Below are 22,087 nucleotides of genomic sequence, written 5' to 3'. Positions count from 1 at the left end.
AAAATTCATTAAAAATTCAATGTGTTTTATTCAGCTGCCTACTACTGTCAAACATCACATTCATATTCTGTTACTATAGATACCATAGTAATTTTCTGCATTACTTCTGTTCATCTAAATACAACTGTCCAACATAACCTCAATGGAGCAATGAAAAAGGTTTTAATTAATCATATGCAAATTGTTCTTTTCCTTTAAAAATAAGCCTCACAAGAGAGATTTAAAAAACTGCAGTAACAATGTTTTTATTGCTACTTAAAAATTACAGCTGCGTAAGAATAATTTAATCTTAAAGGCATTTAATGGCTATGTCTTATCTAAACAGTCTAAATGGTAGAACAGAGAAATGCGTAATTTGGAGTTACTTTGTGAGGTTGCTAGGGTATAGTTTAGCTAACTATGGAGGAGAAACAAAAACAACCTTTAATCGCAAATGATAAGTAGAGAAGAGATGCAGACACATACAACGCATTCGATTTATGCTATATTTTGAATAAATTACAATCAAAATCCCCAAATCCTCTTTTCCAAAATTCAGACTAGTTTCATTCTGATGTAGCAGGGCTCCCTACAACACCTCGGGTCCCTCTTCATTTTAGGCACACGGCTTACACCACAGGCTGTAATGGCTCACCTGCTGAAAGCCAGAAATACTTTAGAAAAGTGCTTCAAGCACTCGATCGGACCTTGCCCTAAAGGCCTGGAAGAGTCAGCCTGCATTTCCCTCTCTCAGGAGTGGAAAAGCATTACTTGAGTCACCCTCAGTCAATAATCAGCATCCTCAGCAAGCAAGTTCCCTTGTCTTAGGATGCCAGATATAGCCACATTGATTGCTTGTTCACAGAACTGAAGCACAGTCATGCAGAAATATAAATGCTCCCTGGCTGTATAAGAGCCCCATTCTTTTATGCAATTGCAATAAAGCCAAATTGATCTTACCATGAAAACTGATTTGACTTCAAACCACCTCAGAATCCCTGGTAATTTATACGCTGTCACGTAGATGGTTCTCTCAATCCACATATTCTGCAAATACAACATAAACATCATGTTATCAGATTGATAGCTTTTATCTTAAGCAAAGCCTTAAAACATTATTATCAGGAAAAGGAACCGCACTACGACAGACATTACGAAGCCAGGGGGAAATTTCAAATGGAATCAGCTTGGGGAGACGGTGGAGCGGCGCCGATTTAAATCTGATACGTGATTTAGTAGAGAACAAGTGCTCTCTTACCAAAGAACACTACTACGTAAAAGATCCACCTGTTTTACTGGACTGTCATTTTTCCCACATAACTTCTAGAGCTTCCAAGGACCATCCTCCACAAAACGACAACATCTTGATATAGGGAAAGCTTCTTCCCCAGGAGGGCAGAGGAGCAGCGGGACCTCCTCGGAGGTTTCAAGACCCGCTGGGGGAAAGCCCCGAGCAGCCGGGTCTGACCCCGGAGCTGGCCCTGCCTGGGGCAGGGGTTGGACCCGAGGTCCCATCCTGACCTGCGGATCCTGACCTGAATTTCTGATCCTGTGATTTCATCTGAGCTGTAAACTGCAACGGCTTCGTTGTAACATCTCCTCACTGGTTTGAATTTAAGGATACGTGATTTAACATCTCTTCCTTCACGTGTGTATATTTGGTTCATAACCGATGTCAGAGACATCTCTTGATCTGATTTGGTTAGAGCTCGTTTATGTTGGTAGTTCACCTTATTTATTGGGGCTTTTTTAAAACAGAATTGTTTATTCCATCCTCCATTAACAGAAGAAGAGCTTTCAAAGTGATTTAAATATACCTAAATTTTTTTATCTATACGGAAAACATATTGTAAACCGTAGTGTGCTCTAGCATTATGGTTTTAGAAAAAGAGGGTTTCCTGCCTCCTCAGCTAAACCCACGTACATTAGTACATCTTTTAGCAATTAGCAATTTTTGATATAACAGCCACCAAGAAAGCCAAAGACGCTAAAGGAGTCTCTGAATGAATACCCAGTCTTAGCCATAGGGAACCAAATACTCAGCACTTATTGGCACATTGATTAGATTATAGAGCCTGCTACTACACAGAAAATTGTGTTCTTTGCTCAAGAAATGATGCATTAATTTATTACTTTAATTACTACTATTACTTTACTACTAACTGTGTCCACTAGAACCCCTGTGAATAAAATGGTATCTATAAAAAAAAAAAGGCAATCAACTTGATGTAACCTGTTGTACACGTTTTGAAGAATACAAGCTGTGCTCAAAGGGAGTTTTATTGACCGTTAGATGAAACATATTGTTTAGCAAAAAAAAAAAAAAGGTATTACTGCAAAAAGATTTTTAGACACCTGACTAGAAATTTCACGGTAAGACAAGTTTTGGCAAGAGACAGCTATATTTTCAGGTATAGCCACTTTAAACTTCTTTCTCCACATAGTTAGTTTTTAACAAAATAAATTCAGCTTTGTCCATTTTTACTATTGGTATAAAACAGAACATGATAAATTGGTTTAATCGAATTTCTATGAAAAATAATCACATTTGAAGCTAGAATTTATTTTTCAACAACCATAACATAATGAATGGTTCAGATTCTCAAAATGAAAGAAGTAAACCTCAAAAGTACTCTTTTTTTTTTTTTTTTTTTTACCGCAAATTCGTTGTCCGGGTTTTTCTCTCCTTTTCGAACAGGGCGTGAATACTCAAATCGTTGGACTTCATTCACCCTATAGAAACTGAAAAAAGGGAAAAGCACAACCAAAATCAAATACTGTCTGTTTAGGAAGTGCTGCTAAACTGTAGTACTAGAACAAAAGTTTATGCCTAAATATAAAATGCTTATGGGATCACTGTTTTCCAGTGGGTTGGGTGGAATCTCTGCTAATATTAAGAATACCCATGAAATGTCCTCACAACTACAACCCTCCTTGGCTGTGTACAGATTTGTTATACAACAACAAGAACTAGTTTAAGTGTTATAAAGGAGACTGATAAAATTGCAACACCAACCCAAACTCACCTCACGATTTGTTCTGACACTGGCCTGTGAAATTTAGACGGTAAATCCAGTTTTGGCTTTACAGTAAAGCACTGAATATCTGAATTCAGGGGTTAAGAACTGAAAAGCAAATTTCAATCACGCAGAACTGGCAGCTCAATGGGAACGTGAAGAAAGAACAGAACAACAAAATTAATGTATTACACCCACAAAGGCAGAAGTGCAACAGTCTCCTGCTCATGTTGGCCATAAATCCTCGACCTGTGCGGCTGCAGGAGCCGCTGCACAACCTAAGGATACACTGGCCGGAGGAGTTTTTAATGTCATCGCCCGGTGGAGACGTCGTTTTCATTTTTTCTGCGTTTGGAAACTGAGTCAGTAACCTTGCTTCGAAGTCTTCGCGGCGTTCGTACTCCTTTCCCCGGTAAATGAAGACTTTGTTCTGGAAACAAATTGAGAGGTGAAATCCTAATACCAGTATCCTCAGTAATGAACTGCGACCTCAGAAGCATTGACTCCAATGGTGCTAAGTGAGATATTTTACATTGGCATATGTATAAACCACGCTAAATTCAATGGGCTTTAAATACACGATATCAAGGATCTATAAAATAGGTGCCCACTGAAGATGTATTAAGACAAATTATATCCTCTGCCAAATCCAAGATCTCCCTCTGTAATTCCTCTCATCCGTCTTCCACAGCTAATGGTGGAATGGATGTAAATAAACAGAGCTAGGCTTTTTATACACAACCATTTCTTAAAAGGCATTGAGGTGAGCAAGCAAGAGTAGCAGAGAAAAGCATAAACAGAAAATGATTCCAATTTTAGGAGGAAGGTCTAAAGATACTGACTTTATTAGAAAGACTGATACACCCCAGACTTAACATTAGTCTATTAGATTTTTGCCATTGTACAGTTGTTTGCACACAGCATAACTTTTAAATTAAGTATATTATATTTCTAAGTATTGGTTTCTTCTTTTAACAATCAAGAAAATTGAGATATATTTTATATAGTCCATTTATGTACTGAACAAGCGCATTACATTCTGAAGAAAAATGTAAAAGACGACTTGCATATTTTTAACTGATCAAACATATTAAAGTAAGTTTTGATATGAACTTAACACTTGCATCTGAATATGCTTAACCTCATTACTCATCTCAAAATGAACACCTGGTGCTATGACTAGGGGTAGAAAACTGGAATAATTTACATTTGCCCAGTTGGGTTTAGTTCTGCAATGGTGCCTTTTGAAATGCACAGTAGATGAAAGAATACTCTCTATTTGGGGAAAAAAAAAGAAAAAAGGGCAGATGCCTAAGAAGTGTACATATAGCTGTAAGTCATGTATATATACCAGAAACTCACAGGAAAAATTACAATAGGAGAAAAAGCTTGTATTAAGGATTTTTTCAATCAGCTTTTCAGGCACTTAAGAGCCAAATTTCCAGAGTTTTTGTTGCTCATTTATTACAGACTGACCGATCCATGAGGCTTTTGTAAAGCATGCTAAGTGTTTTCCTGCACTTACAAAAAAACCATTCAGTTGTGAAGTGAAAAAGCAGCTCAGTATTAATACAGCAGATTAAGACTATTCTGCACGGTATCCCTTGGACTATACAGTGTAACACAGCACTTCAATGGGAAAATCATGTTGTGTTCTCTGCACTTTTTGTATGCAAATAGATGGTCGAGTTAGAGGCTGAGACAAACCACCCCACGGCGATTCCATGCACTCAGTCAAGACAGCTTGTCGTCCCTGTTGTGATCCCAGTGCAACCCCTCTCTGGTTAGCAGCTCTGGATCACTGGATATTCCCGGTGTTTCTGGAGGACAATGTGCACTCTGTTTAGAGTGGCTGTACGTGTGATAAAATTTCACGATGACCCATAGCCACAATCCCTTTTGCAAAGTTATCAGTGACTTTACTGTACATTCATCGTTTTGAAGATTCCTGATAATGCAAGTTTTCCCTATAGGAATATCATAAAATATTAATTCAATCATTTTCTAGAGAAATGGGTTGGTCAATCTTAACAGTGACTCCTTCTCACTGGATATTAAATACCTTTTGCCTGGTAAAACTTAAGAAATTATTAATAAACATTTTACAAAAATCTTATTAAAGCTTTTTTACTTAACGTACCACAGACATTTTTTGCTGTTTGATGCTTGATAAAAGCTATTGCACGTACATGACTCTACAGGTATTTCAAACACCACAATAATTCCTAGTTTTTCCGCATCACATCTCTTTAGAGTTGGTCTTTTGATACACACGGTAGCTTGCACACCATCATGCCTTTGCGTCTGTTACTAACATATGGCTTTGCCAGTTTGCAGAATTGCATTTCATAAGCTTCGGGGCAGCTCTGGGTACCGATGACCCTGCCACCTTCCTGCACACTCAGAGTCTCTTTGGCATGAGTTGACCAGCCATAATTTGGAGACCAAGCAGTGGGTTAGCATAAGAGAGCTCATCTCCCAGTTTTTGTTTGATGGTCTGCACAGAATGGATGCTGCAAAATTCACTCTTAGCCTGGCAGGCACTGCCTGGGGTCAGCTTTATTGCTTTCAGCTGCAAAGAACTGATGATTTGTTGCACTTCTCAGGACAAGAACGCCTGCAGTACAGCATCCCAGGGGGTGTGGAAAGCCACATGTATTTGCTGCTTCTTGGGATGATTCAAGAATTTCAGTTTCTTCACATGGGCTTTAGTTAGTTAGTGGAAAAGGAGGCTTCTTCCAGATGAACACCTGATTAAGTCAAAGTTTTATTTCTTGGGATTTTCCCTACTTCATTTTAATACACCATGAAAGAGCAGCCGACCACAATTAATCTGACAAGTCCAGCTTAATCAGCATTCACTGGATTTATCCAGTGAGCTGGGCTTCAGCACAGGTTTGGGCTTGCTCCCGGTATTTATTATGGCATAATCTGAGAGAGCTAACATGGAATTACTCAGTTACAACCAGGAACTCACCTCCTAAATGCGTATTTCCAGGAGGAAACCTGCTACCAGCCCCTGGCCTGAGACTAAAGCTCTCTGAGTCTCCTGGACTTAGAGAATAATCTGAGAATAATAAGAATAATCTTATTCTTCTGTCTCTTGAACTGCCTTAATCTACTGTAACTCTTCCACAGGGGGCTGGAGAGAGTCTCTTTCCAAATTGAAAATCCTCAGCTCTTTAGACAGATACAAGCAGTGCAGCAGCTAAATAGCTAACGCGTTAGTTCCATGTCACTGACTGGCAAGTGCCAGAGTCCAGAGAATCACGATACAGACGCAATTCAGATGTGTGAAATCCCCACCCTTCTTTAGCCACTAATTCAACTCCATAACAATCATGGTATCAGCAGAAACAATCTAAAATGTTACTGGACTTATGTTACCAGCATCAAACAAGTGACGTATGTTTTAAATTGACAAACAACTCATGAAAATCAATGATAAAAGACTGCTTTTAAAGGTATCGCACACATCTCTGATATTCAACTTCATTTTAGTGACTATGCTGGAAAGGACACTCACATGAAAACTCGGTCACATACAAAAGGCTTCTCTACCATACTCATATATATATATCTATATACACACACACCTGTCAGGCAAAAATGTCACCATTTCAGATGGTGCTGGTTATTACCCTGATTTACGAATTGGGTGGTATATCTTCATTTTTAGTGATACCCTGAAGAACTATAAAGTATTGGATATGTTTGAAGAAAAAGCTTCTCTACTAAAATTCAACTATTCCCTATGGGAAACTGGAACATTTTGTTTTATACACCTAAAAACCAACCGTCGATGTTGGTGGACTGTAAATAACACTGACAAACAATAATGTACTTTCTCCACAACTGAGGGAAATTTCCAAAGCAAGAAACCTTGCTATCGTCTGTGGAAAAAGGTGGACACTTACCCTTATGAATGTTGGAAATCCCTGGCCATAGTATCCAACAGCAAAGTAGTCTGGTTTTGGTCTTATCACTTTCACAATGTTTTCATAGAACTGGGCTTGCTTTCTCTGCAAAATAAGTAGAAGGAACTTTAATAATTCCCTACACTTAAGATCTAGATCTCTTTTATGTATATCTCTAACTTAAAGATGTACATTCCTTATTCACCCCTTTTCCTTCACCTATCAGATATATGCTAGTATTTTGAAATACTAGACTCTGTGGCCATTGTTTTTACCTCCTTTTGGTGAACCTCACTATTCCATATCCAATATGGAGATTCTGATGAAGGTCAAGAATTTGCAAGGCAGCCTGAATTCCCGGTTGCGACACTGCCAATGCCGAAACACTGGAACGATGAAGCACGTACTGCTAAAGCCAGCTCATCTCAATGGTGCTGACTTCTCAGTTTTCGGCCGTTACATTTCATTACATTTTTCTGCTGCTTCTTCTCCATATTTACAACTATTTATTTGCATACGGAAAGCACACAGTTGAGAACTGCAGAAAAATATAACTTTTGGAATAAATACACGCATGTCAGATGCCATCTGTTTCTGAAGCGGAATCCTCCTTTATCTCAAATGATGACATAATAACAAATGTGCAGCTTCAGACGATCTGTTCATTAACTTATTTTTAGTCTATTACTTTTTATAAGAGAATGAATTCTGATTTGGGGGAAGGTTTATTACTGCTCCCATACGACAGATAACACTAAATGGCAAGAAGACTACAAAGACCCAGATCTGCCATATATTTCTCAGTTCACCTGTAGCAAAACTATTTTGTCATTTGTGAATTGTCTTAGTGTCTAATATTTAATATTGCTTGAACAAAAGAGACAATAGGGAGAACAGAAAGAAACAAAAAACTTTTAAATTTTATAGTGGGGGAAAAAAAAAGAGCCAGCATGCTAATGCTATCCAGCAATAAGAAAAGCTGATGGGGTATGCGAGACCTGACTCATATAGGAGTGTGAATTTTGACCTTTGCCTTATTAGGGATGAATGCCCAATGCATGCTGGCACTAATTTTTGTGACATCTCTCTCTGTTTCTCCTGTCTGACAACAAGCAGGTAAACTCAGTTGTTTGACCCTATTAGAAGAGGGAGAAACTCCATTTCCAAGTGCAGATGCACCATACCTGGTTTATAGCACTGCCTCTCCTGGAATTATGTCACTTAATGTAAACAATTACATATTTACTGTGCAAGAGAAATGGGGAAAAATACATAACTCAGTATTATTGGCCATCACCTACAATGTACAAAGTGCAAATTCAGACTTCTGCTCCAAAAATGGATACAGTATGATAAGTAAAGAGTGGTTGCCTCCGTGACAAAAGCTGTTCATGTTCCCATGTGCAAGCATAAAGGAGATGGAAAATTAAAAATGAGGGACTCGGAGAGTAGCTACCCACTGGTGAATAATCATATCTGACACATGAGAATAATTTCTAGCTGAGGAACAAACTCTACCAGATTCCTTTTATATTGAAATGAAGAATATTCTCTATTGAACGCAGCCCTACTGACAGTGGCACAGGCAGGAGGCCAAGGAAGACTCTTCTGGCATACCATAGCACCTGAGAAATGCTCTATGTATACATCCCTGACCTCTTGCACAAAGCAACGTGAAATCAGGCTCCAGATTTGCTAGGCAAATCAGTACAATCAGTCTGTCACTAAAAGAGTTGAAATGCCACAAAAGAAGGACCATCAAAAAGGGATATAAATTCAGCTCTAGAGAGCTGGAGGACAGAACTATGGACAAAACAAAGAAGAACATGTAAAGGAGCGAAGAAACTATAAAATTGAGAGGAGTGGTATTTACCTTTATTCCTTCCTCCCCAAGAAAGGAGATTCTGGGGAGATGGGGATGGAGATGCTTCTGGGGAGATGGCTCCTAGCCATGCTCAAACTGAGTGTCAGTGTCAGCAGAGAAAGAGGGTGCAATGACACCGTATTAATGCCCAGTTCTGATAGACTGGGATAAAGCAGATAAACAACTTAAAGAAATTAAGGATGACCTACTCTGGTGAGTGCAAAGGTAAAATGTATCAAAAACCTGAAAACCAAGATTTTTCAGAACCAAACTGGAATCATGTCCCAACTCCTGTGAAAATGGTTGAGAAGTTAGGAGGGACAGTGACAGCTGCCATTTATCTCTTTGGAGAAGAGCAGGAGAAAAAAAATGGTGCAGGCATAATGAACGGGTACCGTCAGGGCAAAAATAACTGACTCTAGACATGAATGCTTGGGGATTATTCATACCTAAAAAAAGAAATGTGGAAAGGCACTTGAGAGAGAATGGGGATTTTTTCATGTTCCCATTTATATTTAAATTCCAAATTTCCTTTTATACCCCAAATAAATCGTCTTAACATTACTGAATTATTTTTCTTTCAGCTAAAATAAAATAAAATTCCATCTTTTTCAGTGGTAGACATTATCAACATTTGTCCAACAAAGCCAAAGCGGGCATCTATTTCTGCAGTTTAATGCCATAAGAGAGATTTTCAATATAATTTTAAAAGCTTAGAAATTAAACTCTGAAAAAATTGTTGTAGTGTCTATGTCATTAAAAAAACCTACCAGCAGTTCACTGAGTTGTTCATAATCAAACATTTCATTTTCGTACTGTTCTGCAAGTTCTTTACCCAAGGCAATGGCCTCTTCCCACATCTGTTGGAAAAAAAAATCACAAAACAACAACAAAAGAAACCTGAATTACATACCTTGATTAAACAACAACATTGGAATAAAATAAATCTTAATAAAACACCACAAAATGCATTGTGTCACACACCTGAAAACACTGTGCATGGGATGTGCCAAATAGCTGTGGCAGCATTATCCACATGTCTCTATTTGATGCAAATCAGGTAAAATGATCAAATTGCTTCAGAAATAAAATGATTCCTGCTTTACACAACTAGATACCCAATAATGCGTAAACACAGCCTGCCCACAAAGAAACCAGAAACTAGGACTTTGGATAAATGCTATTGATTGATTATAGTTCATAATCACCCCTCTCTCCCTCTAATATCTATAATCTATATTAGACAGGACAGGCAATTTGCAGATACTGCTTTGAACAAATATTCATTATATTTCCATTGGTTCTTCCTCCTCTCTTGTTCTTCAACCATGAAATTCAGCACTGTCTCAACTGACCCAAAGAAATTTAACAATATCCTTCAGCTCTTCAGAAGCCAACAATCTTAATGAGGAGCAGCAAGAATGTGTTTAAATGTGTATTTTTCTTTTTTTTTTCCCCTACTCTAAGTATAAAGAACCACTCAAACCTAAAAAGAGGCTTAAATTAGCACACCAGGCTATCTAAGATCAAACTTGATGATCTGCCTCTGCTGCTGGAAATTTGGCTGGCACTGCTGACCTCACTTTATTAAAAAAATGAGATTTGGAATGAGTTATAAATCCATTTGGTTCGTATTACCCTTCATCTTAAATTTAAATTCCCTGCCCACACCACCTAATTCTCCTCTCAGCATCAGGCCACATGTTCCTCGCCCCAGTGAAATAGCGAGATGGCTGCAGCTGCAAAGAGCAGCCGGACGAAGGAGGGCTGAGGAAAAGGGCTGAACACACGTTTCCCCATCGCTCCCCGAAGACATCCGCCTTTGGGAACGAAGAGTTTGAGATGAAGCACCACAGCTTCCAAAGAGGGTGGAAGCTGGATGCTGGGGAGAGAGAAGGGGAATGGTGCTGCTGGGGAAATCTTCAGGCACACAACCGATTCCCGCATCCATCCCGCACAGACCCCCCACAATCCCACCCACTTTAACGCACTGTGCATAAATAAGAAATATTTTATCCCCACAAGACCCCCCTGAAAACCAAAAGCCCCCCAAAACACACAAATGAAATCCCACCACTCAAAGCCTAAATTCAATGTTGGGTGAATTTTATCTGTCTTTTGATCTGTAAGTTGGAATCACAAATTTCTGGAAAACTTGGGAAAAAATAAAGACTTTTAGGAAAATCCCTAGTTCTAGATGCTGATTTAACAATAAGAGTAAAACGTTTAGGGTTCATACAACTGTCGGTATGACCGAGACTGCTGCCAGCACTGGCTGAGGAGTCAGGCAGGGCACAGCAGCAACCTGTGATCTGGTGGCACAAACACCAGCCTGGGACCTAGAATATCTTTTTTTCCCTAGGAATTGGCAATTTGGAGCCCAGCCAGGCTGAATACTCAGTAAGCCTTCCCCTACATGGAACATGCCAATGCCACAAAAGCAAGAGGCGGCTCGGGTCCCACCGGTTTGCTCTCCGTTCCTGCTCCTCCCTGGAAACGAGGAGCCAATTTTCAAGCGGAGGGCACCCGTCCCGCAAAGGATGGACTGAAAGATTGAGAGGGAAGGGATGGAAAGAAGCAGCCTGACGAGGCAGGGAGCTGCTGATGGCGGAAGAGATGAGGAGCTGCAAAAGGAAACATAGATACAGGAGGTCGCAGGGAGAAAGGACAGAGATTTACGCTCGTGAAGTAAAGAGAAAATACGGGCCAGAAATGCCACTGGTATGGCTGAGCAAGGGAAAAGGAGCTTTTGAGTCCTAAAGAAAACAAATGGGCAGACGCTTGGGCAAACAGAGACTGAGCGGTGACCTAATTTAAGACAGAAAGGCGAGGGATGCTCACAAGGAGTAGAGCCTGGAACCTACATTAGCTTCTCCTTACGGCTCCACGTGATGTTCGACCTCTTCTCTTGATTTTTCTCATTTCTATAACAAGGTTCATAATATTATTTATCTAGGGAAGAGGACTGGAATAAGCATGAGGTTACCTCATGTTAGTAAAGTGCCTTGAAGATGAAAAATGTATCGGCATGACTAATTACAATCACCGTAATGAGGGATCATGTCTGCAGGAAATCACAAGGCAGTTTCTACACTCTGCAACGCAATTTTTGCAAATGGAAGGATCTGAATGTTTTTATCTGCATTATGTATCTAATCTAGAATGATGATACTGAGCGTATTTTTATTTCTAAACAAAAACTAACATAAGTTTAATAGCAGAGGCATATTTGCAGAAAATGGAGTACATTTTCACATACTAGGCTAAGTAAATTTTGACTCAGAAAAGCAATATACTACCAATTTATAGAAACTAAACTAATATTCAGTTGTTTGGTAAGTCAGCAAGTGAAACCTTTCAAAATCACTTAACCTTTCCTCATTTTGACTGCCACTTTCTTTTTAACTTCAGTCATCCATAACTTCTTCTGCACATTTTCATTTCAAAGAAAATAGCGTTACCATAATTTTGCTGTGGATTTAACTAGTCCCTCTCCAAAACCGAAGCAGTTCTACTCCCTCTTCTGTTGTGAAAATATTTATAGATGATCTCAGGGAAACAGCTTTGGAGCTCAACAAGATTGGAAATAAATGGATGCCTGAATAATTTTACATTTGCATTGACACTGTAAACAAACTCATTCCGTTCTTCGCACAGATATTGCGACACGTTTCCAAAGCACGCCTGGCAACTAAAAGCACCGGCTCAGTACTAAGGCTATTTAATGCAAGCTAATTACACCTGGCCATCAAGAGGCAGGGGATTCTGGATTAGGGCGGGAGAGAGGAGGGGAGGAGAGGAGCCGAGGAGGCTGAAACGCCGTGTAGGTATTGCTCAGGGTGAGTGCCATCATGGCACCGCAGCTTCGCAGCCCATGGGTCACACCACAGCATCCCCGATGTCACTGTCATCTCTACTGCTGCAACGCCCAGGAGCCCATCAAAACCAGACCTGCGCCGTCGAAGGCACTGCGTACATGTAAATGCCTATACGTAGCACAAACGACGACTTTGGTGGAATTAAATCTTTTGTGTGATTATTTTTTCCCCCCTTGCCATCCTTGTCAGTCGAGACTGTAAACATTCCGGAGCGGAGGCTGCGTTGCCGTTGCGCCTCCCTCAGCCTGATCAAAACCCTTTAGATGATACTGAATATAAATATTAATAATGAATTTTATAAATGTTTCAGAGCCTGAAAAATGAATCCTCAAATTAATTATGATATAGATTTAGTTCATCTCCAATATAGACGCAGTAGTTGCACAATCCTAGCATTCTTCCATTCTAATATCCATTCCCCTATCTGTAAGTGGAGATGAACAGGAAAAAAATCACATATGAACAACATTTGTTCCTGGCTTAAATTACTGGAATTACTTTAAAAATTCTTTAAAGGTTAGTTTACAAGTTATACTGCTCATACTTTGTCACATTATTTTTAATGGAACACTTTCAGGTATAGGTAAGATATAAAACTACTCTTTTTCTATCCTACTGCAAATACATGATACAAGTGCCTCACCATGGGAAAAGATTCTTTCAATTTTTGCCAGCCTCTAACCTGGCCCCTCTCCGGCCAAGGGACCTGTCCTGAGAAAAGCACCTACTTTTTGTTGCTACTACCTCTTAAAAACCCCACTCCGCTCCAGCATCTCTATTTTGAAATCCAATTGTCCGGTTCAGTCCTCCGAAGGAACACCAAGAACTTGTATTCTAAGGCTCAGTTTGTAAAATGTCAAGTGCCCTGAACTCCAGAGGTCCACGAGTCCATTAACCACCCGGCTTTTCCCTCGGCCGTTTGTGCAGCTGGACCACAACACCTGCAATGTCCCTGAAAACAAAACCAAAGCTGGTAATTTTTCCAATGTCGTAACAGAAGCAGGAACTGTGTGTGTAAAATCCCCTGCACAACCCTCTGAAAAATTCCTCTGTTTACTACAGAGCAAATTTATTCAGGTGAGGATAGCATGGCTGTGGCAAAGGATCCTGATAAATGGAATCTATATTCTTGAAGGTCAATAACTCCCAATCTGCTGCCTCGCAGATTTCTTGCCTTGGAAGGTTTCCCAGGTTTGCCCAGGACATGGCAGGTCTTCTGGAGGAATGAGCCGAACAGGGAGCTACTACACAGGATTTGTACAATGTACAACTCATTAATGCGAGAAACAATTTATCTGGAGAGTGTACCAGAGAGAGAGGTTGGCGATAGTGGAAGGAAAATGCTTCTTTTATACTGAAGGCGTAAGAAAAATGCGTATAGCCTAAATTTAGTTGTGTAGACACGAGCTGCAAATTGTTATGGGAAAGACTTTGAGGATGCAGGAGATCTTTTTAGGGAAAACCTAGCAATTTAATTTATTTTTGAAGCTGGATTCCTTGTTGTCCTGAAAGAACTGCAGCATCCAGTTTAGTTTTTGAGGTTCTTTAACAGCAGCGAAGTAGGATCTTAGGATATTTCTTAGCTCCTGCTGAGTCAAGGGTCAGTAAAAATGAAATAGTCTAGGATAAGAATATTATCATGCAATATTCTGATGTATAAGGGACATTCCAAGCTGTTTAAATTTCAGATATTGTTAATTAACCATCATGTAAGCTTAATATTTTAAATAAAATGTTAAAACACAGTATTTCTCTATTGCTAGTATTGCATTCAAGATGTGTAAGATATAGCCATGGTTGGAAACCCTTTAAAACAACTTGCTATATTCATTTGGAACATGGTCAAACACCGTGTCTTTCCTCTCTGAAGACTGTCTCTGTCCTTCACAGCTCTCAGGACGAGCTTACAATCTGACGTGAGATATGAGCTGGACATGAGCCCCGCACTGGTTTTTGGCAGACAGGTGAATTTCACCACTATCTTGTTAGATGGAAGAAAAAGCCATTTGATGCCATCCCATGAGCTGGAAAAAAGACATTTTGAGCCAAAGCATGGTATTTACTGTGTCGTTTCAAATATTTTGTGTTTTGTGGTTCCAGTAAAACAGTAAAAGCTTTTTTTTGGGGGTGGGGGGAGGAGGGGGGGAAGGAAGGAGGAGCGGAAATAAATGAGCAGTGTGCATTTATTTACTTTTTTCTCCCCGGGGCCAATGCTTTCAATTTATGAAGGAGCAGTGGAAAACATGTACTGATTTATAGACTGCGGCATCCGCTGGCAAACATGAAACATGTTGCTATTTGTACGTTTTGCCGTGCAGGAATAAGAATGCTGCTGCTTCCTTTACGGCTCCAGAGACCCCACAAGTCTGTTTAAAAATAGTATCTTATCTTTGTCAACAACACCAAGTATTTCTTGGTTTCAGTAGTTCATTAGCATTGACTAACCTCAACTGCTCCACACGGGCAAAATTTCACCCCCTTCCCTCGTCACTTTATTCCCACCACTATTTTTCCTTCTCGTCCTGAGATACTCTAACCTACCAATTTTCAGTAAAGTCCCTGGATTAAGGGCTTTGTTGAAAATTACAAAGCTTCAGTAAAACACAGAAAGAGCAAACACTTCAGAACAGTTCAAAGGATAGGTTAGACTGATAAGTGTGAGGATAAGGCTTTTAAGGGCAAAAGCCAAGAGAGATGGAGATGAGACTGGAAAGTGCAACGCAGTGAAGAATAATAATCTAGGAGAGAAACCTGTGCATATACTAGGGAAATGTGGAAGTAACAACATTTCATTTTGGAAACAAGGCACTTAGAAGAGTAATGAAAAGTATTACTAATAAGGAATCAAATCCATAAAGTGGAAGAACAGCAAAATGCAAAGTTGTTATGAAATGCTGAAACTGCTCATTTACTAAAGGTGAAAGGTGTACTTCAGCTTTACAGAAGATTGGTTTAAGGACCAAAAGTCAAATATAAGTAAAAAAGCAAGCTTCCTAAGAATAATATATTAAAAAATAGAAATCAGAATGAAGACTCTTAAATGGATCTCAAACTACAGATAACAGGGATATTCATGGTGAAGGCTAGTATTTTGTTCTCAGCCAAAATGAGACGTCCACACTCCTGCTTTCAGTGCAAGCCCACACTCTGTATTATTAAATTACAAATTTCTCAGGCACTTCTGGTCTAGAAGTGAGAGGTCCACTCTATTCCAGTCTGTGTACGGAGGATTATACCTTCCTTTAAATTCATAGAATCATGAATGCTAATATTTAGGGAATAAGCCTCATGGATGGTCTTCACTTGAAAAGTGCACTGTGCGTTCCTCTTGGGAAATTACTCTGCTAAGAGAAAGGGATCATGACTTTTGAGAGGCTGAACTACACCATCCTTTAAAAAAAAAAGCCAATGTTTTAAAACCAAGTGTCACCTTTTAGGAAATTCCTTTCCTCCATTTCTTCTACATAATGTCTACATCCCCTCTCAAGTCCACCGCTTCCCATCAGGCAGGTTGGGGTGGAAGAGGCACAGTCTCACAACAACTTCAAAACAAAACTCCTGAGCTTCTGTAAAAGCCTGGAGGTAGCTCTACAGCTGCCCAGGGTAAAACTACCTTCTTTTGACATCTCCTCTTAACTTTAGGGAAGAGAAAGCAAAGTAGTGGGATCAACCCTGAATGAATTGCCAGGTAGAGACACAGCTGGGCAATTATGGTAAAAAAAAAAAAGACAAATTGGTTAGTGTACTCGTACAGTCTTCTAAAAACACGCAGCAAATACTATTTCAGATGTGTTACTGATCATGGAATGGCATAGTTAAAGTAGCTGCTGGACTACCTTTGCAAACTGCATAGGTAAGTGTAAGCAGTTGATGTAACCTAATGTCAGAACATCCCAAATGAGAGGATTAACTTTACTGTGGAAACCTCAACTTTGAGCTTCCTGACATTTGAAAATTCATATAAGACACTCATATTCTCAGTGTATATTGATTTTTTTTTTTTTCCTTTTCATTGAACAATTTATCGCCAACTGGAGTGACCAGAAAATGAGAGAAGAAATATCTGTAACTAGAAAAGAGTACTTTGAAAATGAATCATCTCCTCACACACACGAAAAAATCACACAGGAGTCCTATGATTTGAGTTATGCAAAGGAATAGGAATAAGTAATCACAGTGGTCCCTTCGATATCATTGTTCACGAAAAATTTTTAGGATAGTGAAAATTCAGTTGTTTAATCTAGCTATAAGGGAAAGGGATTTTTCAGCATTTTCCGTGCTATTTCTTTTGAAATCAGGCAGAGCCTTCTTTCACTTCTAGTTGTAAAATGTGAAAAAATTAAGAATGGTTATTCAGTCTAACAACGGTCTCTCAAGCGTGGATGCCGTGCTGTGTAATGTGGCACAGGCTGAAAAGTAAGCAGCAGGTATTTTGCCTGCTGTTTATATAAACAGCTCATTAGCGCTATCAGCAGAAACGGGTGGGTACAACTTTAAGACAGGCTGTTTTCAATACAGATGTAAAAGACGCTGCAGCTTTTAATTTATAGCTAAAATGCATTGGGCTGGTGCTCAGAAGAACAATTCCCACCGCCTGTATACTAGCACCATAAAAGACTAACTGTGAAGCCATAAAGACGTAAAACAACAAAATAAAAACATGCGACTTCTGGCTTTTCCTTTCCAGAGAGGAATGTAATATTAAAATATACTTTTAAATCAGCTATGACCCTAATTCTAACGAGGTTCTCCTTACCCGCTGTCAGAGGGTTAGTAAAAGCTTTCTGGGCAGCAGAAGCGTGCTGTGGAAACCAATGCTATCCACTGCATAAGCACCAAGGCACCTACACAAGCCCCAGCCCCACGCAGCCTGTTTGTGTAGCCCGGAATGACAATGTTTTTAGCATCATTTATTAACAACTTCTAAATATCGCATTAAGATAAGGTATAAAATTTGACCTTTCAAGCAAAGTTTCTATCAAAATACTAATCTGATTCTGCTAAAAACTTATTTGGAAAACATGAGGTGGTTGGATAATATTCTAGTTCTACCAGAAAATGACATTTCTGTTTGCACTACATTTATGCAACAAAGATTGTTTTTAAAAGTCCAAGTTTAAGTTTCTGAAATATTCTGACAAAGAGATCTCTACTTCTGTATTTAAACATTTTGTGCATGAGATGTCCAAACACTGATACATCCCTACATCTTCCTGTCGCCCTTCATCTCGGTGGACCGGTAACACCAGCACTCTCCCCTTCCCACCAGGCAATGCCAAACGCAAATTCATCTTGCAATGAAAGATGCAACTGTAATGAAATATTCTCATCTGAGAATACTTCTGCCTTCTTACAATATGAACCACAGACACCCATTCTCTGAGGGAATTATTTTGTGTACACGAGAAAAAACACGGGTAGCTGAATTGCATTAGCTATTGCAATTGCCAGAAAAAGTAAGTCCCCCAAATTACATGCATCACTTTTCTATTTTCTCCATGGCATCATATGCACATATATTTACCCTTAACACAGCAGTTATAAATGTACCATTGATTTTTTTTTTCACTTTTTTTTTAAAGTATTATCATCTTTAAGTGCTAGCTGGTGGACTGTTTACATAAAGCACTCCAAATACCTTGCAGCGAGTTTAAAGCTCCCTGAAGGTCACTTGATGCAAACTATGTTTACTATTCAACTTTTAAGTTAGAAAGAAAGGCAATGAAACATATTTGGACTTTTTTTCTTCCCTTTTTACCTTGCCCTTGTCAAAGTAATGGATAATTTCTTGATATAGCTGATCTTTCAGCTGTCCTTGAGTAGCAGCCTGGTATCCATCCCGCTGGGTAAGATGTGCTGCACATGCTTCTTCTGACCACTAAATCATACAAGAAACAGGGGAAAAGTGAAAGCAAATCAAAAGTTATGAAATATGTCAGTAAAAGTAGGCTAAATAAAATACACATCTTTTATTTAAAGAAGCGGTACCACAGCTAATGCACTAACACAGATTTTTTTTGCCGTTGTGTACTTTGATTCCTTGGGCACAAGGACTTTCTTCGAATGCTGTAATTGGAGGCTAATTACGTATATCAGCTGGAAGGAAGTTTCTTGAGGTGGCTTCCTCTCCTCAGTCAGTTTGATGAGACTGACCTTGACCTGCTGATGGGTACAACCTGCTGGATGCATAGTGAACACTAGCAGATTTATGTTGGGAAAAGCCCCAAAGCCAAGATAGATCAATACAAATGGAAAGGACTGTAGGCACAGAAATTAAATGGCTAAAATTTATAGAGAACGTTTGGAGGCACGGAAAAGTGCAACTAACTGTATACAGCCTGTCTGCAATTAGTAGCTCTTGCTCTTCCAGCAAATGCCTAACGGATGAGGAGCAAGGCACAGATATTAAATGGATTTCCTCCTAGACCTCAGAGGACCAAGCAATTCCCTACAGCTTTCTCTCTTGCACTTGCATATTCTGGTGTCCATTAAGGGACAGGTGCAACTGAAGCCTCTGGACTCCAGTATTCATATCATCTCTTCTTCACCTCCCTTCTCTCCTCCCACTGATATTCCCTACGATCGACCTGGGGATGAGACAATATTGGAGCCTTTTCCCTGGACAGGATACTACTACTATATCCTACCCTTCCACAGCTATCTATTTTCATGAGGCTAGCAGGAAATTAATACCTTAGAGACTCACAAATCTCCATCAAATCAAATCACAAACCACCACTAAACCCAATGAAACTTCTCATAGATTGAAAAAGAGACAGGGACAGGTGCTCCAATAGGACTTCTTGCCTTAAGAAACTAAGTTCAAAAACCAAATTAACTAAAGAACTGTTCCCTTTCTTCTCTGAAAATCAAAGTTACTATAGAAGGAGGACTACCCACAGAAATAAAGTGGTATAACTTTTGGAAAAGAAGAAATTCAACCAAAGATCAGCAACTCACAGATTTATTCACAGAATTGCTGTTAAATCATCCCGTTTTACCTCCTATATGTTACTAAATTTCACCCAATTACTTCTTAATTGGGCCAAAACGTTTGTGTTTGGCTAAAGCAGACAACTTTGACAACTTTGTACCACAAAGCTGTGTTTCTGAGCAACGCAAACTTCATGGAGTCTGCAATGCAAGGGCATTTTTTTCAGCATACTAAGAACCACTATCTTCTGTTAGCTTTGAACATCTTAATTTTGACTAAATGGGTTAAAAATAAAACTAAAGTCTCTTTTCTTAAGTGTGCTTCATCACCTCACAGTGATCTGGAGAAAACGATGGTGGTTCTCTCCCCACAGAGACAGCTTCCTTGCAAATTTAAAGGTGAAACTCTCGAAAACTCTCAGTCTTGACCTGAATGTGATCCCATTAAAATCAGTGTGATGAAATATATGCCAACGAGGAGTGTCATTGAAAATCCTGTCCTCAAGGTTTGACAGAAAAACTCAATTGCTTAAAATTACACACACCACAATATTGCTGCTTCTCAAGCAATACTGAACTCCACTGCTAACTACTGGTAGTAACAGGATATTGTATTAGATAGATCAATACACCTTTTTAATAAAATAATTCCAAACTTTAATGTAATTATATTTATAAACAAACATCCGCTTAGTGATGAAAACCTGCGACAAATACTACCCTTACATTTGCCATCTTCTATCGATTTGCATTATATATAATTTTCTTATGTATAAGAAATTTCTTTCCAGTAAATTAAAGGAGTATATTAAGATACTCATCTGGTCTCTGAAGAGATTCTACAACAAAAACCAAAATTGGCTAAACTCTGATTTAAGGTCACATAAAGCATATTGACTAACAAGTTCAAGCCATAACAGGTAAAAGTTTGAGTGACATTTTATGGCATCATTTTTCCAGACAACGCAGCACCTGTGGAAGGGAATGAATGCTTTATCTTGTCTAAAAGGTTCATTCATGTAAGGTGTGATGAGCAAGTATTACACAATTTGGCAGTCCTGTTTTATGTCCCTCATGGGAATAAGAGAGATCTTTACAGGCACAGACTCAGCGAGTTACTCGCTCGAACTTCTACCCACAGGCAACCGACTGCACCAGTCTGTGTGACTGAAGGCGTCAGAGCCATCCCCTCACATCGTCACCCCTCTGACGTAAGTCTCAGCACAGAAAATTTCATTACCAAAGGAGTGACTGCATTCAGCAGGCTGGGTCCAACAATTGCCCCTGCTTTTAATAATGAATAAAGCTATTGCTACAGTGCTTTTGCACTCCAGATGAATCTTACTGACGTTTTCTTGTGTAATAACCCTCTATTTATTTTAAAATACAGTAAATACATTTCAAAGTGTCTTAACGTAAATTGCACATGTATGCTCTGCATCATATTTGGTCTTACTATAGCTTGGATGCAGTTTACTTGGCTTTGAGGTATGTATAATTCTCAGTGCATCCGTTAGAAGCATTTCATTTAACACCTTCCACTTTTCAAAATAGGTATTTTACACTCGCATTGCACTTGGGATTGCTTAGATTAAATCAAAGATTGCTAAGAACAATTCACTGCTTAGAATGAGATAAATTTCCATTAAGAAATGGGGTACCATTAACATAGCTTCTGTAATAATACTGAAAGCTTGCAATAATACAGAAGGTTGCAATAATACGGAAAGTTGCAATACACTCGCCGTTGGCACGAGAAATAGATCAAGGGGAAAATGCAATTCTCAATTCTTCTGTCCCTGACTCTCTGCCCCATATGACTGCAGTGCTACCGTCCTCGAGGGGAGCAGAAAGAGATCCACGTCTCCCTGGAGAAAGATTTCATTGTGGGTGGCGAGATGTGAGGAAGAAGAATGGGACTAAAGCAAACGCTTTAAAAAACACTAATTCTTAAGAAATTTAGATTTTCACTTTTTCTATTGACTGCTTTTTAAAATTAAAACGTAAAACTCCTTCCTACTAATTTAGTGATGACTAGGCTATATTAAACATGTGACTGCCTGACACAAGCGTCTGCTGTTAAGTGCACCATCCTTCCATATGGTAACGCCAGGAACACGGTTGGCACACGCTGCCACATTTGTGACGTAATCCTGGAAATAAGCTGCATGTTAGAGACAACACCATCTATCCAGAGAGTTTCCAGTGAGATGAATGCTTATGAAATACAGCTTCATTACATTTCTGACTGACACTATATAGTGTTAAAAACTCAAATGCTTTATTTACATACACCTTGCATAGATAAAACATTTTATTTATATATATTGCAGGTAGCACCAAAACATATCTTGAACAGTAGCAATATGGTTATGTCTCTTTAAATGTGCTATAAACTCTGCAACACCGCATTAAAATTACACGTACCTTTTAAAGGCATGAGCTTGGAAAGAAGACTATTTGAATTTCTCTCTCATTTTTCAGAATCAAAACTGAATC

At 39.1% G+C, this 22,087-nt stretch overlaps 1 protein-coding gene across 1 annotated transcript in view; it reads right to left on the bottom strand.

Annotated features, from left to right (window-relative positions):
• Positions 1-22,087, bottom strand: part of LOC104080123 (dedicator of cytokinesis protein 1-like) — a gene marked incomplete at its 5' end in the record, with an annotated part of 73,160 nt that overhangs the window by 35,893 nt on the left and 15,180 nt on the right. Inside the window, 7 exons of the mRNA XM_009582404.1 lie at positions 940-1,026; positions 2,637-2,721; positions 3,006-3,084; positions 3,285-3,426; positions 6,914-7,018; positions 9,548-9,637; positions 18,414-18,533. Of these exons, the coding sequence (XP_009580699.1) occupies positions 940-1,026; positions 2,637-2,721; positions 3,006-3,084; positions 3,285-3,426; positions 6,914-7,018; positions 9,548-9,637; positions 18,414-18,533 (708 nt within the window). The remainder of the gene's footprint in view (positions 1-939; positions 1,027-2,636; positions 2,722-3,005; positions 3,085-3,284; positions 3,427-6,913; positions 7,019-9,547; positions 9,638-18,413; positions 18,534-22,087) is intronic.

This window comes from Fulmarus glacialis, unplaced genomic scaffold (assembly GCF_000690835.1).
Source record: "Fulmarus glacialis isolate BGI_N327 unplaced genomic scaffold, ASM69083v1 scaffold13147, whole genome shotgun sequence".
NCBI classification, from domain to species: Eukaryota; Metazoa; Chordata; class Aves; order Procellariiformes; family Procellariidae; genus Fulmarus; species Fulmarus glacialis.
Note: the sequence above shows the minus strand (reverse complement) of the source record. Positions and strands in the feature narration are given on the sequence as shown.